At 34.8% G+C, this 16,976-nt stretch overlaps 1 protein-coding gene across 3 annotated transcripts in view; it reads right to left on the reverse strand.

Moving 5' to 3' along the window:
- The window catches only part of ATRNL1 (attractin like 1), a 784,866-nt gene that overhangs the window by 733,432 nt on the left and 34,458 nt on the right, over positions 1-16,976 (reverse strand). For all 3 annotated transcript variants that reach the window (XM_072805187.1, XM_072805188.1, XM_072805189.1), the window contains exon 6: positions 2,011-2,185. In XM_072805187.1, the coding sequence (XP_072661288.1) occupies positions 2,011-2,185 (175 nt within the window). The remainder of the gene's footprint in view (positions 1-2,010; positions 2,186-16,976) is intronic.

A 16,976-nucleotide genomic window follows, 5' to 3' on the forward strand; every position in this document is an offset into this window, starting at 1 on the left:
TCTAAAAGCTAGTAAATAGGGCACCTGGGTGGCTCAGTGGTTGAGTGTGTCTGCCTTTGGCTCAGGTCGTGATCCCCGGGTCCTGGGATCGAGTCCTGTATCGGGCTCCCCACAGGGAGCCTGCTTCTCCCTCTGCCTATGTCTCCCTGTCTCTCATGAATAAATAAGTAAAATCTTCAAAAAAATAAATAAAAGCTAGTAAATATCCTTACCTACCTAAAATTGAACTACATTGAAAATAATAAAAAAAATTCTCTAACCTGTGAAAACAGCAACAAGTTTACTTCTGACACCTCCCAGCTTAGTACAAAACTAAACACAATAAGCAAAAGAACCAAGTTTCAGACAAAAAAAAGTTAAACTGAGTCACATGGGAAATATATAAGTTTAGGGGAGTATCAAGTAACATTTACCACTTCATTTTAAATATGCTATTAAACTGGGCAGCCCGGGGTGGCTCAGTGGTTTAGCGCCACCGTCAGCCCAGGCTGTGATCCTGGAGACCCAGGATCGAGTCCCACATCAGGCTCCCTACATGGAGCCTGCTTCTCCCTCTGCCTCTCTCTCTCTCTCTCTCTCTCTCTCTCCCCTCCCCCGTGTCTCTCATGAATAAATAAATAAAATCTTTTTAAAAATATATGCTATTAAACTTGTACAGAACACAAACTTTTAAGAGTCCCATGTTTCCTTGACAATTGTACTGTCTTCACAACTCAACTTTGCAAATACCACAATTTATTTCAAAGTTTTACTTTATTTTCATAGGCTTTTCATTTTCATTAATCTTAGTTAATTTCCTTCTCATTTCCACATTTAAATCTTATTTCTTCAGGTTCTTTTCATATCTTAACAACTCATTTAATCCTACCAATTCTCCTACAATTCCTTCTAGAATATTTTATCTTTCATATATTGTGATGCATAATTCTAATTCTTCACTTAAATATTTAACTCTTCCTTTCCTTCCTCTCCAGAATTTACTTTATACTTTAATGCCTATCAAATTCAATCATAGTTTTAAAGCAATCTCCTCTTAAACACAGACTTTTTTTATATTCTCCAAATTAACAAGGTTAATATTTTCAGTGGGTAGGGTTGTCAGATAAAATATAGGATGCTCAGTTAAATCTGAATTTCAGAGAAGCAACCAACATATTTTAGTCTAAGTATGACTATTTGGGACAAAAGCAAAAATACATACTTAAAAAATTGTAAGTACAATGCCTATTTGCAAGGATCCTATCTGCAATATATACAATATTACATACAAAGAATACTAACAAAGTCAGTTATGATTGATTAATGCCCAAGTTGTATCAATTATAATATATTATGAATATCACCCTTGAAAACAACACTGATAATCAAATTACTGATTACAGTAATCAAATTACTCTATTTCCTCCTTTATTCTGTTAATAGAGAGCTGATAAAATACAATCGCCAGCTGAAAAAAAAGTCAGATAAAGCTGCCACCCATATGATTTCTCATATTATCCAATCTTGCAGAGGATTATCTCTATTGCACCAACAGTTAATGAATGATTTATAATACTGGCACTGTTTTCCCAAAAGGTTGTAAAGTAAAGGCAAAGTAAAAGCTCAGGTAAATTAAAATTTACAGAACTGAAAGTATTTTTATATAAGCAATTACACTTCATTCTAAAAAATAAAAGGTGACAGGATTTATAATATCCAATATAGGCATGGCCCCCTACTTATTTGAAGTTAATATTTTCATGCTAAGAATATGCAAAAAGCACTCTCTAGAGAGGTAATGAAACTTCTATAAAACAAACCTAGATGCACAATGGCAAATAATTAACTATGGATATACTGTGTTCATATATTCTCAAGTCAGTCCCATGTAGCAAGTAGATACTATCACTAATATAAACATTTATAAATTTGGACAGCAATGAAATAAGACATTTAGTATAGTCTTATTGCCAAAGTAATCTAGCTAAAAAAAGAGTAAATTATGAACATTTGAAAAAAAACAAAACTTACTTCAGGACCATTTGAAAAGAACTGTAGTTAAAAGTATATCCACCAATCACCCACATAAATTTCCCATGTAAAACCGCTTTATGGGAAGCCCGACCTACAGAAGGACTGAAGGGTTTAACATTTGGCAGAATCCAGTAAGACTCAGTAGAAGGAACATTCAAAGAACAATCAGGACCTATTAAAAAAAAAAATCAAACAATGCATTATACAAAGGCCTTACGTTATGGAAATAGAATATATGGATTAAGATTTTTTAAGACTTCAATGCTCATTATATTAATAAATATAATATACATAGTAAATGGTCTGAAACATAACTTACAGAAAAAATTCTAAGAGCATACATAATGCCTACAGGGGAAAAAATTCTAATACCTAATCAGATACAAATATCACAACCTGAAAGAATCATTTAAATAACATAAAGTTTCATATTTACTTTAATATGTTACTAGAATATTAGACTGCAAATCAATGTACTCAAATCCTGGTTTGGTCACTGACAATAAGTATGACCTTGGGCAAGTCTGTTTACCTCTCCCATCAGCAATCCTTCATCTATAAAAGTAATTACCATCTACCCCTAAAAGCTATTTTAAATATCTAAATTTTTAAGACAGTGGAAATGAAAGCATTTACAAATTATAAACTATTAAATATAAAAATAAAAATTACATTTTTTCTTAATATCATTATTAAGAACAACCAAACTAGGGACAACCAAGTGGCTCAGGGATTAAGCACCTGCCTTCGGCCTAGAGCGTGACCCTGGAGACCCGGGATCGAGTCCCACATTGGGCTTCCTGCGTGGACCCTGCTTCTCCCTCTGCCTGTGTCCCTGCCTCTCTGTGTGTGTGTGTGTGTCTCTCATGAATAAATTAATAAAATCTTTAAAAAAAAAAAAAAAAGAACAACCAAACTGGCAAACTGGCATCAGTAGGGAGGCTTATCATCCTCAAACAGAAAAAATTATTATGCATAATAAAATAAAAAGTATTAGTAAGTGCAGGATAACTTAAATAACTTCAAGTTAATAGCACTGCCTTTACCTACCCATATTCATGTTACTCATGAGACTTGGGTCTCCTCTTCTGTAAAATGTAGACTAGCCTAGATCAGGTTTCTCAAACTTAACTAATTGAAGAAATGCTCCTTAATGAAATATATTTTCACCAAACCTAAGGTTCATTAATTATTTTAATTCTAAGGAAACTAAAATACACTCAAACAAAACTAGATATTAATTCTTTATGTCTGCAGTTCTTTATAAATATAAAACCAACAGAAACGTATAAATTGTATATAAACAAACTTATAAAACCAACAAAATTAATGTTTACTTAATATGATGGATGACATTGTTTTGCTCAAAGTAAATCATAGGTCCCAAGTAGAAAAAGTTATTACTACAGTACATTTTTAACACAATTTCAACAGATCTATATTTTCTTGACACAATTCTATCACTTTTGTTTCCTTTACCTTTAATAAATCTTTTAAATTCATATGCCATGTTATCATTTAAACTTCACTTATCACAAAAGCATCAAAACACCTCAGTAATATTCTTTTTAGCCTATAAGTGATACTACTTGTTGCCAAATTAATAGTCAACAGGAATGCTGCCGTTGCAATCAAGTGACATTTCTACTCAATTATGAGATCACTTGCCTTAAATGTTAATATCAAAAAGTTTTAATTATCTTCAACCACAAAATTTCCAAACAGACCCTGATGTGAGAAACATTAGCCTATAAAGTTCCCATTTGTTTATTTGTTCACTCACCCACACATTCATTCATTCATTCATCTTCAAACTCCTTTTCAATATTTACATGCTATGAGTATATTTTTCAGGTACAAACCAGCTAGCATTCTAGATTCTCTCTTTGATAATGACATAATCTTTTAAATCAGATACATAAAATGTTACTATTTCTGAGTGAAAAGACTATAATCATTTCTTGGTAACTGAAGAAATTTAAGGAACATACTGCTGACAAAAAAACTTTTTTTAATTCCAATTCTAAATCATTTAGAATTCATTCAATTCAGGTCGGCAAAGAACCAATGAGCAATCTCCAGTCCACTATCTCTTTCTATTAATAAAATCTTATTAGAACATAGCATGCTCCTTCATTTAAGATATCACCTGTGACTGCTTTTGCACTAGTAGAGTTGAGTACTTGCAACATAGATCGTATGGTCTGCAAAGTTTCCAAAACTCACAGAAAAGTTTGCCAATCTCTAATTAAACTGAAAATAAATGAGGTCATATGGACATGATATATAAGTAATATCTCCATTGGTATGAATTTTTATATCTTGCTTTCTTAAAAAGGAAATGTAGATTTATTTTAAATCATTTAAGTCAGGAATAATAAAGAAAATATGTTAACAATAGGGGAATCTGGGTAAAAGGCACTTGGATATTCTCTGTACTATTCTTCTTATTCTTGCAACTTTTCCATAAATTTAAAACTTTCACAATAATAATAGCCTACCATCTAAAGCCACAGAGATGGGAACAAATAACCTGCATATTATTTGGCAAAGAGCTTGATAGGGAATAACAGCATGTAAAACTTTTAAGAGAGTCAGAACTGTTGAAGCAGTAATATGTTTATGAAATCTGCACTAAAGCAAAATATTTCAGAACAATATTTCAGAGACCTTAAATAATGGCCCCCAAAGAAATGTAGGTCTTCATCACTGGAACCTGCAAATATTATCTTATCTGGCAAAAGGAACTTTGAAGATATGATTAAATTAGAAATCGAGCTGGGGAGTTTATCCTGGATTATCCAAGCAGACTCTAACTATAATCACAAGTGTCCTTACAAGAAAGGGAGATCTGAATACAAAAGAAGAAAGCAGTATGACCACTGAAGTTAGATGCTGTGCTGCAAGCTTTGAAGATGGAGGAAAGGAAAAGTCCAAGGAACTAGAGCTGGAAAAGTCAAGAATGCAGATCTTTTCCTAGAGCCTCCAGAAGGAGTGTGATGCTGACATTTGAGGCTAGTGAAACTGACTTGACTTCTTACCTCAGAATGGTAAGAGATTAATAAATGTGTATTGTTTTAAGATATCAGACTTTTGGTATTTAATACAGAAAAACAGGATTCTAGAGTTTTTAATTTTACTCAGTAATCTAAAATATCTGATTTTCTACACATAATAGCAGTCAAAATTCTTATCTTTGTTACTACCATATCTTAGGTTAACTTCCAGCAATTATTAGAAGGAATGGTCTAGAGCCAAACTCTATAGTTCTCTATTTTGTTCTAAATTAGTAAGTTTATAATAGAATGGGATTTATGAATATGACTTAAAAGTTTAAAGAAAATTAGATATTTTAATTTGTAGCTTTCTATATTCTATAAAATGATTTAGAGTGTAACTTTATAAGGTATCTGAGTGGCTCGGTCAGTTAAGCATCTTACTTAGGGTCAGGTTATGGTCTCAGGTCCTGAAATTGAGTCCCCAACTGGGCTCCCTGCTCACTGGGGAATCTGCTTGTCTCTTTCCCCCTGCTCATTCTCTCTTTCTCTGAATAAATACAACTCCTTTTTATTTTTTATTTATTTTTTAGAGAGTAGGGGAGGGGCAGACAGAGAGGAAGAGAGAGAATCTTAAGCAGGCTCCATTCTGGACGGGGCTCAATCTCAGGCCCCTGAGATCATGACCTGAGTAGAAATCAAGAGTAGGATGCTTAATTGACTGAGTCATCCAGGTGACCCAAGACTCTCTAAATAAAAATATATCCATGAAAAATCCTCTATCTACCTCTTCCTAATGTGGCCCCTTATGCAACCTCTCGGCATTAACTCTCTCTGCAAACTTTTTTCTAGCATTATGGGAATTTCCTCAAGGTATGCAGATCTCAGCTGTCTTGAAAAGGATGTAATAAACTAATTCATATTACAGTGGGGATTTCATAAAGATTTAATACACTACCTTTTCCACAGATTACGTGTTGTTTAATAATCCAAAGAGCATAAATGAATTTCTAATGCTGGAACTACAGGCATTAGTAAAGGCTGCTGAGAGATTTTTGAGGGGAAAAGGCTATTCTACAATCATAAAGAGTAGAATTATACTCTGATCCCTCCCCAATGTATTACCTCTAGAATTCCAGATTCAAAGACGAACTACCTACATAACATCACCCTTTGGATATCTAATAATCACCTCCAACTTATGTCCAAAACTAAAATCTTAATTCTTCCCTTTTTTTTTTTTTTAAGATTTTATTTATTTATTCATGAGAGACAGAGAAAGAGAGGCAGAGACACAGGCAGAGGGAGAGGTAGGCTCCTCACAAGGAGCCCGTATCGGGACTCGATCCTGGGACCAGGATCACGCCCTGGGCCGAAGGCAGGCACTCAACCACTGAGCCACCCAAGCGTCCCATTAACTCTTCCCTTTAAGATCTGCTCCTTCACCAGTGTTTACCACCTCAGTAAATAGCACTTCCATTCACCTCACTGCTCAGGGCAAAGACTATGGGGCTATTTCTGAGATCCCTCTTTCCCCCCACACTCCATATCCAATCCATCAACAAATCTTGGACTGACATTCATTAGGTATCCAGGCGTACAGCCTTTCTGATTTTTAAAATATGGAAAGGTTTCAACATAAGTAGATGCTACCTCAAGTACCTGGCCCTCTCTCCCAGTTCCCTTGGCCCTTGTCCTGATATAATCCAAACCTCTCTAATCAACAACTACAGGGGTAATGCCTGGCACAGCATAGCTCATCCAGGATCTTGCTCCGGTCCTAAGGCCAGCATCTGTTTTGACTGACTGGTGTCTGAGTGTCTGCACCACAGCAATTATAAACATCTTTAAATTCTGTCACTTGTACAAGACACCAACCACCAATTCCTTCCTTTATAACTACCATCCTAGTCCAAGCCACCATGCTCTCACCTGGACTACTCATAACAATAGTCTCCAAGCTGGTCTCCTTATTTCCATTCTGGTTCCCTTTCCATCACATTCAACTCTCCACCATGCAACCAGAATGATTAAAAATATAAATCCACTCCTATCATTGTTTTTCTCAACATCTTTCAATGGTTTCCCATCATGCTTCAAACAAAAGGAATAATCTCTAACATGGCCTACAACTCCTATATGATTGGCCTTAGTATATATTTACTGAATGAATGGTTGAATGAAAATAACCTTAGAGCTTAAAAAGATTAAAAAAGCATGAGCTATGAAGTAAACCTGGTTTTCCCACCTACTAGATATGAAAACTTGGGATAAGTTACTTCTTTAAGCTTCAAATTATATCATAAGAGCACAGGATTCTGAGAAGATAAAATGAGATCATACTTAATATTCAATAATACATAAAAGCTTCCTATTCTTAAGTCAATCCCCTCATTTTATATGTAAGAAAACTGAGTATACTTCAGGCATTCTATGTTAATGAAGACTCATGTTATTAGATATTACAAATATACATGTCAAAGAAAAAAGTGAAAATTACAAGTAAAAAGTACCTATAATACTAGGGGCCGCTGGGTGGCTCAGTCAGCAAAGCATTGGGCTCTCATTCTCAGGGTCATGACATGGGGCCATTGGGTGGGGAGTCTGCTTGAGTCTCCCTCTGTCCTCCCCCCTTAACTTCTCTCTCTCTCTCTCTCTCTCTCTCAAAAAAAAAAAAAATATTCCTATAGTCACAGGGAAATCAAATTGAGAAAAAAAATTTGCAAGGACAAAACCTACAATAAAGAAAGAGCAGCAAAGTTTTTAAAGTTTTTCCAAAGTAATTCCAGACTACTAAATTACATTCTTTCTTCCTTTCCAATGTATTCTAATCATTTTGCACTGCAAAAGGTTTTCTAAAGGAATCTATCTCTGATTTTATAATGGAAATCAATACAAAATAAAAAATTTTTTACACAAAATGTATAAAATAACTTTGCTTCTACATAAAGATAAAACTTTAAAGTCTTCAGGTGAGTGATAAACAGCAATTCTTCAAAGGTCCCCCCAAATTTGTGAATAGATTTATAGACAAATTTTTGATGTTACTAGAAAATCCATAATTTTTATGTACAAAGATACAGAACAGGAAATCTAGCAATAAAATTTGATATCCTCCAACGAGGAAGAAGAATTATTCCTTACTTAACAGTAGGTTCTTATTTCTAAAATCAAGGCTCTAAGTGGAGTTCATATTATTTAAAGCAAGAAAAGAAACCAAAATGTTATACAGTCAAGTAAGGGATTTTCAGGGGAAAAATTAATCTTACTCTAGAATTCTGGACTTATTGACACAGTTTGAGCTCATACTTTTAATTCATATTTAATCAAAGTCATCATGAAAAAATATTTTACTATTAAGGTGGTATAGATTTAAAAGGCCAAATTATATTTACTCTTTTTTTTTTCAGTTCTCAATTAAAAACACTAAATAAATGCAGCTAACGTTGAACTGAATCAAATGCAGACTGTTAAGCCAAGTTTCTATCAATACCTCTATATTGTAAATACCACTTTTGGTATTTTAAATAAAGCTAATAACGGAAATACATAAAATGTATAACGTATACATACATGTATATGCCCTCTAATAGTATCTCTTGTATGGTATATCAACTAGATTTCTCTGGTTGTAAGCCACAGAAACTAATTTTGGCTGTCTTAAGGAAAAATGGGAATTATTGGAGAAATTCAGAAAATTTCAAAATAAAGCAAAAAAATCAAGTTTAGACTAGGCAGGTATCTGGATTTACCAGCTCACCAAGACTACTCTCACTAAATGAAAGGCAATTTCCCAAAAAGAAATTGGATTCCTAGCAACAAAGGGAAAATATATTGAGAAGGGATATTTTAAAAGAGGTGTACATAACTTGTAATCATTCTAGAAATAATTTTATGACTTAATATGCATACTGAAGCTGAAGTTCTCCGATAAAAGGCAAAACTAGATAATTGTGTAAGAGACTTATCTTCTAATGTCACCGGATTTTGTTTCAGTATCCAAAGTATTCTAAACACTCTTTGGGCCCATTAAACCAATCTCCAAAGTTCAGGCATGAATTTTAGTATATTTTAAATGCTCACAGCTGTTTTGACAATATTTAAATTTTATAGAACAATGAATTGTGAGTGGTAATCATTATACTCTTCTGTTCCAAGAATACTTGGTTCTCTCAGTTTAGGTCAATGATGCGATTATAATATGGAAAGGAAATGTCCTGTTAGCAAAGAACAGCGCTTTCTAACGTATTGTGGAAGGCTTAAAGCAAAGCTTTACAGACTTTGGTTCTGATTAGTTGAAAATGATAAATATAGAATTAGCTAGGATTTAGAGCAGGATTTGTTTACTCTACTTATCTAAGTTAGAGGCAATAATATATTGCCTTGTAAATATATTGCCGTGCTTGTAAATATTTCAACATCAAGTAAGCTTCTGTAAGGAAGGAACCTGTATGTCTAGTACAGAGTATCCTATGAATTATGTTGTGACTCACAGCTCAGTCTGTTCTATTCTCTCTCTATACTCACTTTCCTGGTGATTTCATCTGATTTCATGGCTTTAAGGACCATCAATAGTTTCTAATTTACTATTCTTAAGATCCAAATTTATAGCTATAGTACAGACCTCCTCCACTAAACCCCAATTGTCTCTTCAACGTCACCTCCTAGATGTCTAAAAGACATCTCAAACTTCACATTCCAAAATCAAACTGATTTTCCTCCTAAAGTCTTCTTCGTATCAGTTGATGACAACCCCATCATACTCTGTGGTTTAAAAAGTCTTAAAATCACTTTGACTCTTCTTTCTCTCACCCCCTCCCATGTCCAGTGCATCAGCAAATCTTATTAACCCTGCTTTCAAGTCGTTCTTAGTCCCTCCACTGCCTGCCCACGCTACTATCACCTCTCATCTGGATTATATCAGGAACCTCTTACCTGGTACTCTACTTCTAGTCTTCTCCATTAGAAGCCAACAGAAACCTTTTATTAAAACTAAGACAGACTATATCAATCTTCTGTTCAAAATTCTTCAATGACTCCCCATTTCACATAGGGTAAAAGTCAAAATCCTTACAGTGGTTCCCCAATGCTAAGGCTTAGCTGATCTGGCTCCATTTTTCACCTACCTCCATTACTCCAACAACCCCTTAACCCCACATTCCCAGGCCTCTCCTTTGTTCTGTAACTCTCTGAGCTCATATCTGACTAATCTCCCCTCAGTAATTTAATTCCAGGCACACTGGCCTTTTGGCTGGTCATCAAACAAAACGGGCATGTTTCTACCTTAGGGTCTTTGTACTGACTGTTCCCTCTACCTGGAATATTCTTCTCCTAAATACCTATATTGCTAATTCCCTCATTTGTATCAAGTCCTTGAGCAAATGTCACCTTCTCAATGAGTCCTAACCTGAGCACTCTATTTTAAATTGTAACTCCCATCCCCAGATCTATCCCTCTTTCTCAGCTCTACTTTATTTTTCCATGGCACTTATCCCTTTCTAATATGCTATACTTAATATAAGTATAGTCTCTCCTAGCTTGAATGTAAGTAAGCTACACAAGGATCCTTGCCTTTTTTGTTCCACAATATATCCAAAAGGCACAGAATCACTATTCTAGTATGTAGTAGTTCAAAACATTGTTACATAAATGAGTGAATTAGTTAATAAATCCTGTCACATATATATTTGTGTGTGTGCATGTGTATATTCATATTCTCAATGCTACCTTTACTTTTAGTGGGTTAGGAATAAAAACTTAATTTTACTGACTTGCAAAAAGTCAGATCTGCTGATTTTGCTAGTGGGAAAATGAACTAAAAGAATCTGGGCTCCTGGATGGTTTAGTCAGTTAAGCATCTGCCTTTGGCTCGGGTCATGATCTCCAGGTCTTGGAATGGAGCTCAGGTGGGAGTCTGCATCTCTCTCTCCCTCTGCTCCTCCCCCTGCTTGTTCTCTCTCTCTCTCTCTCATAAATAAATGAAATCTTTTTTAAAAAAAAGAATTTAATTTAGTACATTCATTGTCATTAAAGTTAAATAAAATAGATCATATTTATTATTAAATATAAAAAGGAAAATATAAGCTATCCTGTGAATTTCTTCAAGGTGCAACCTATACTCTGATGTGTACCAACACACTATGCTAAAGTAACCATGCATGTCCTAGAATGTCATATGACTAACCCAGAAAAAAAAAATACTTCAGGATAAAATATTCATGAGTTTGAATTTAAAAGTTTTATATTTTTCTAAAACAAAACTATCATTTTTACAACCTGAATAAAGTCATAGTTTAAGTGTATGTTCTGGTAGTCAATACTGCCACCCACTGGCAAATGTTAAAATCTAAAACCAAAGGAATACAATAAACAGAAAACAAAGAATCCTAGAACCACATGCTCAAATTCAGTTGTTTTTCTTAATATTTAAAATTGTTTTTACATATCAAGTACAGTACATAATTTATTATAGTATTCATCCACTGAAACATTTCTATTTGAATTTCTGTATATCATTAAATTAGCTAAATAATACACTTCTAATTCATTTATTTATTACAGAAACCAAGACCGTACTGTATGTTAACTAAGCGAAATTTAAGTTAAAAAGAATAATAATCATTTATTCAGCAACAACAAAAAACTGGAATGCCTATGACATGTCAAGCACTATAATATGTACTAGGGACACACAAAAATGATGAAAACATAAATCATTCTTCACTTCACAGAGCTTATACTCCAGTAGGAAAGATTTAAAAAAAAAAAAAAAATAGGGATCCCTGGGTGGCGCAGCGGTTTGGCGCCTGCCTTTGGCCCAGGGAGCGATCCTGGAGACCCGGGATCGAATCCCACATCGGGCTCCCAGTTCATAGAGCCTGCTTCTCCCTCTGCCTGTGTCTCTGCCTCTCTCTCTCTCTCTCTCTCTGTGACTATCATAAATAAAGAAAAAGAAAAAGAAAAAAAAGAAAAAGAAAAAAATAAAAAAAATAACACATACATAAATGTGATAAATGCTATGACTATCATAAATAAATAAAAAGAAAAAGAAAAAGAAAAAAAGAAAAAAATAACACATACATAAATGTGATAAATGCTATAAATTAAAAAGGTAGGGTCCCATTAAAGCATTTAACAGGAGGATCTGACCATGTCCTAGAATGTTAATAGGCTAAAGTACTGCAGGATGAAATTCAGAAATAAGAAAGACCATGAAATAGGAAGGGACATAGAAGCATGAAAGAAACTGAAATAAGTTCAAACAAAGCAAGAGTTTAAATAAAGAATCAAAGATACTATATAAAACTAACAAATTCTATGATTTACATATTTAGTTATTATCTTTTAATCAATATTTCAAAGGCTTAAAACAACAAATTCCAATCCTGGGACACCTGGGTGGCTCAGTGGCTAAGCACCTGCCTTCGGCCCAGGGTGTGATCCTGGAGTCCCAGGATCGAGTCCCACATCAGGCTCCCTACATGGAGCCTGCTTCTCCCTCTGCCTGTGTCTCTGCCTCTCTCTGTGTGTCTCTCATGAATAAATAAATAAAATCTTAAAAAAATAATAATAAATTCCAATCCTTATATGAAAACCATGTATGAATTAAACTGCAATAATGAAAACATAAAGCATATCCTGAAACATTTAAAAGGACTGGACAAGAGGATTAATAAGCAGGACATTCTGGAACAGGAAAGGAACATTACAGGAACAATTTTTAACTAGTTAAGTAATGGTCTTGCACATAAAGACGGTGGCCTATTTTTCATTTGATAAAATAGGGGAAAAGATGTCTTGTGTCATGGATTAAGGGAAAAAAAATCAGACGCTAAAGGCTACAGGTTTATTTTTTTAATCTGTCTACTCCCACTACCTATTCCACATTGCACAGTTTTTCAGAGTGGACATGAGAGAACTACTTACCCCATTCATTGTCAAATAAGGCAATAATCTACACCTAAAAATATTTATTTGGATTTTGTAATTGTTTGAGAGACTCCAATGATTTCAACCCCCTTCCCGGTTGGGAATATCTCTTATTGTGTGAGATTCAAAAACAGGATCCCTTCCCACTATATAAATCCGAAAAGTTAAATTCTCCATTTACACATCTCCAAGCAGCCAAGGTATGAAAAAGACCTATGGTTAGCCAAGTAGATGCTACTAAGCAGGACTTTGCATCCTCCCAAGTGATATAAAGCTGTTGGAACCATTTGGAATGCATTCTAGCCATGCCTGAAGAATGTAGAATACACAGGAAGGATGCCAGTGGTGGGATCCAGGGTCCAGTGGAATGACAGGAATATCCTAATCAAACATCCCTGTGCCTTCATCTTTCAGGTAGCTGTGAACCCACCCACATGGCTTTCTGTTGCCCCTGCCCCTTTCAACAAAGGTTTTTCCAGCCTTTCATCTCTCTTCAGAGCTAGTAAGGATGCTTCTGTACTAGTTAGGGTACAGGTTAGGAGAACCCAAACTAAGTTGCTTAAATAAGCTAAAAGTTAATTTCTCCCTAATGAAACATTCTAGACCAAATAGGTAAGTAATACTGGCTATTCTAGTTATGCCATCTACTACCATTTGGAAAGACCTCAATGATCTAAAAGTTCTACACATCACTTCCACTCATGTCCTATTGACCTGAACTTAGTACAATAGCCATTCTAGCTGCAAGAAAGGCTAAGAAATGTGCTATGTAGCTGGAATGCCATCCTGAGCTAAAAACTCAGTGAATTCTATTACTAAAAAGAAGGGAAGAATTAATTCTGGGAGATAATGGTCTCTGCCATACTTTCCAATAACTTTCTTTTCTGCTCCAGTAAGCCAGAACTGTTTCTGCTTAGAATCAAAGACTTCCATTGGTTCAGATTTTGTTTAATTTATGTAAAAGAAACCTGGAGCCACTCTAATTAGGGAATTAATGGGATGGGGGGAGGGAAGCACCACAACTTGGAGACTGCTTCGTAAATTAATGTTATACTGTATTCTCTACATATGAACATAAACTCTATTTGTTATATCATGATTTTGATGTTTTTTAAAAATTCCTCATTTGGGGATGCCTGGTTGGTTCAGCGGTTGAGCATCTGCCTTCGGTTCAGAGTCCCAGGATCAAGTTCCGAATTGGGCTCCCCACATGGAGCCTGCTTCTCCTTTTCCTATGTCTCTGCCTCTTTCTCTCTGTGTCACTCATGAATAAATAAATAAAATCTTTATAAAAAAAATCCATCTGTTTCAATGTTTGGAAGCCATCGTAAAAGAAAACTGCTTTTTAACATTGCCTTTGCCCCAACAAATTTTATTCAGTGAAAAATATCACAAAAGCAGATGAGTCCACAGAGGTCCCTACCCTTTAAATAATCTATTTAATATGTATATATCATCCTTGACAACCATATATTATGACAAAATTACACAGTATACAACAAACTTGCGTGCTTTTCAACATGCTACTTAGTATTTTCTTTATTCTTTACTGTCTCAGCTTTTGGGTTTTCTAAGTCTTTTCTACAGGAAAGGGGGGACAGTTGACATTGATGGTGCCATTTACCATTAAAACAGACTCCTGTGTAATTTGGAAAAATTACTCAAGCAGTAAAAAAAAAAAAAAAAAATGATAGCAGATGATTAAGGAGGAAAGAAGAGACAGTTAAGGGAGGAAAAAGTATGGTTTAAACGGATTAAGGAGGAAAGAAGAGAAAGTTAAGGGAGGAAAAAGTATGGTGATGGCTGAGCACAAGTCTTCAGAGGTGCCCATAAAAAACTAAATGAGAAAAGAAGGAGACATGAAGACCAGGTGGGATAAACACTACAGAAATGTTAGGAAGGGAATTCAAGACCTAACATAAAGCTGGGCTTCCCCTCCACATTCATCGTCTTTAATAAAATCTTGGTTTCTAAAAAGTAATACTAATTTTTCTTATACTAGCATAAAATCAGAGTAAGTAAAATTAACCATCATAAAAGAATAAAATATAATGGAAGTAGCAATAATCTGTTATTTTTAACCCAAGAATCTAATTCCAAACAACACAGTACAAAAAACTGCCAGATTTTGAATCTCACAGATTGCTTCCTCAGCTCTCATTTTTAAATATCTCAAGTTCTTTGATCATTCCGCAGATGTCCTAGAAACAAATCTCTCTCTCTCTCTCATTTTCCCCTCAATGATTCCTCCCCAATTCATATATCTGAAATAGAAACATCATTTTCCCCTCATGTTCTGGTAAGAATCCCAGCTAGTTTAAGCTATACTGCCTTAAATAAATCAAGGATCAGGTTTGAAGCTTAAGGGAACCAATCTGTACATCATCTATCATGAAAGAAGCACAATATCACTTGCACCAAGCGCTCCACCATAAAACATTCACATCAATTCAGAGATCAATTCTGTAACTATTAAGAATAGTGGCATAAAAATGTATCTGATTTCTGTACATTTTACAGTTATAAAAAAGATATGTATAAAAATATACACGTTTGTGTGGATATATATATGAAACTATTCATATTATCACTTTCCTTTATTTTTTTATAGACTTTATTTATTTATTCATGAGAAACACAGAGAGAGAGAGAGAAACAGAGACACAGGCAGAGGGAGAAGCAGGCTCCCTACAGGGAGCCCGACATGGGACTCGATCCCGGGTCTCCAGGATCATGCCCTGGGCTGAAGGCAGCGCTAAACCGCTGAGCCACTCGGGCTGCCCTATCACTTTCCTTTAAAAGTGAACACACCTTCCCCCCAAAAAAGTGAATACACCCAGCATTTGGGTATATTCCTTTTCCAACTGCTTATAGACATATGTAAGAGTCAGGAATTTTTTTTAACTTGAGACACTACTGACAAAAATAAAAATGTGAACGGCCAACAAAAGTCATAAAACAGAAGAGAACATTTGAGGCAGATATTATAAATCCCCAGAAAATAAAGCATTTTAAAGAAGGACTAGTAAAAAGAAAAAAGTAAAGAATAAAAAAGGACAGAGATGTTTATAGAGAATAGCATACAAATGTATTCCTCTTTTCCTTTCAAAACTGTTGAAATAAGATAAAGATGACAGCAACTGAAGACTACTTTGAAAAACCTTATGTGTATAAGCTATCCTTCTATTTCTCAGGCTTTAATTTAAATATATTTCTGATGTACCATTCTCTCCATAAAAAAGAACATTATTTTAGTTTCAAGACTAAAATGAAAAAAAAAATGGTGTATTGAGGCACTTGTTAGAAGGTCACAAACTATTAAAATAGCCATTTAATAAAATATATGCTCCAATAATTAAAGAACATAGAGAACTCTCTATCTGTCATAATCATAATAGGTAATCAAATTCAATTCAGTAAGAAATGACTGGTATTTTGTGTCAGAGTAATATTTTTAATGAGATAACATAGGTTTTTTTTTTTTAATTTTTATTTATTTATGATAGTCACACAGAGAGAGAGAGAGAGAGAGAGAGAGAGAGGCAGAGACACAGGCAGAGGGAGAAGCAGGCTCCATGCACCAGGAGCCTGATGTGGGATTCGATCCCGGGTCTCCAAGATCGCGCCCCAGGCCAAAGGCAGGCGCTAAACCGCTGCGCCACCCAGGGATCCCGGGATAACATAGGTTTAAGATGGGCATAATCTATACAAAGACTAAAATAATTCCTCTAAATAAGTATACTCGGTAACTCAGCATACTCAGTAACATTTTTTTTAAGTCATCTTTAAAGAATGATGAATACAACCATATGAGGGGCACATTCTCTTTCATTTTTGCTTTGGTCTAACAGGACCTACTGCTACTACTGCTATCCTGTACTAAAACAACACATGATCATGTAACTTTGGATTACGTATTTCTTGAGTCAAAGTTACCTCAATCAACAGAATTAGCATGCTGGCACAAAGCTAGCTCAATATGTAAATATAATTAACAAAAAGTAAGCTCTGGATAGGTAAGCATATGGATAACTAGAT

The sequence above is a fragment of the Canis lupus genome, chromosome 29, assembly GCF_048164855.1.
Source record: "Canis lupus baileyi chromosome 29, mCanLup2.hap1, whole genome shotgun sequence".
NCBI classification, from domain to species: Eukaryota; Metazoa; Chordata; class Mammalia; order Carnivora; family Canidae; genus Canis; species Canis lupus.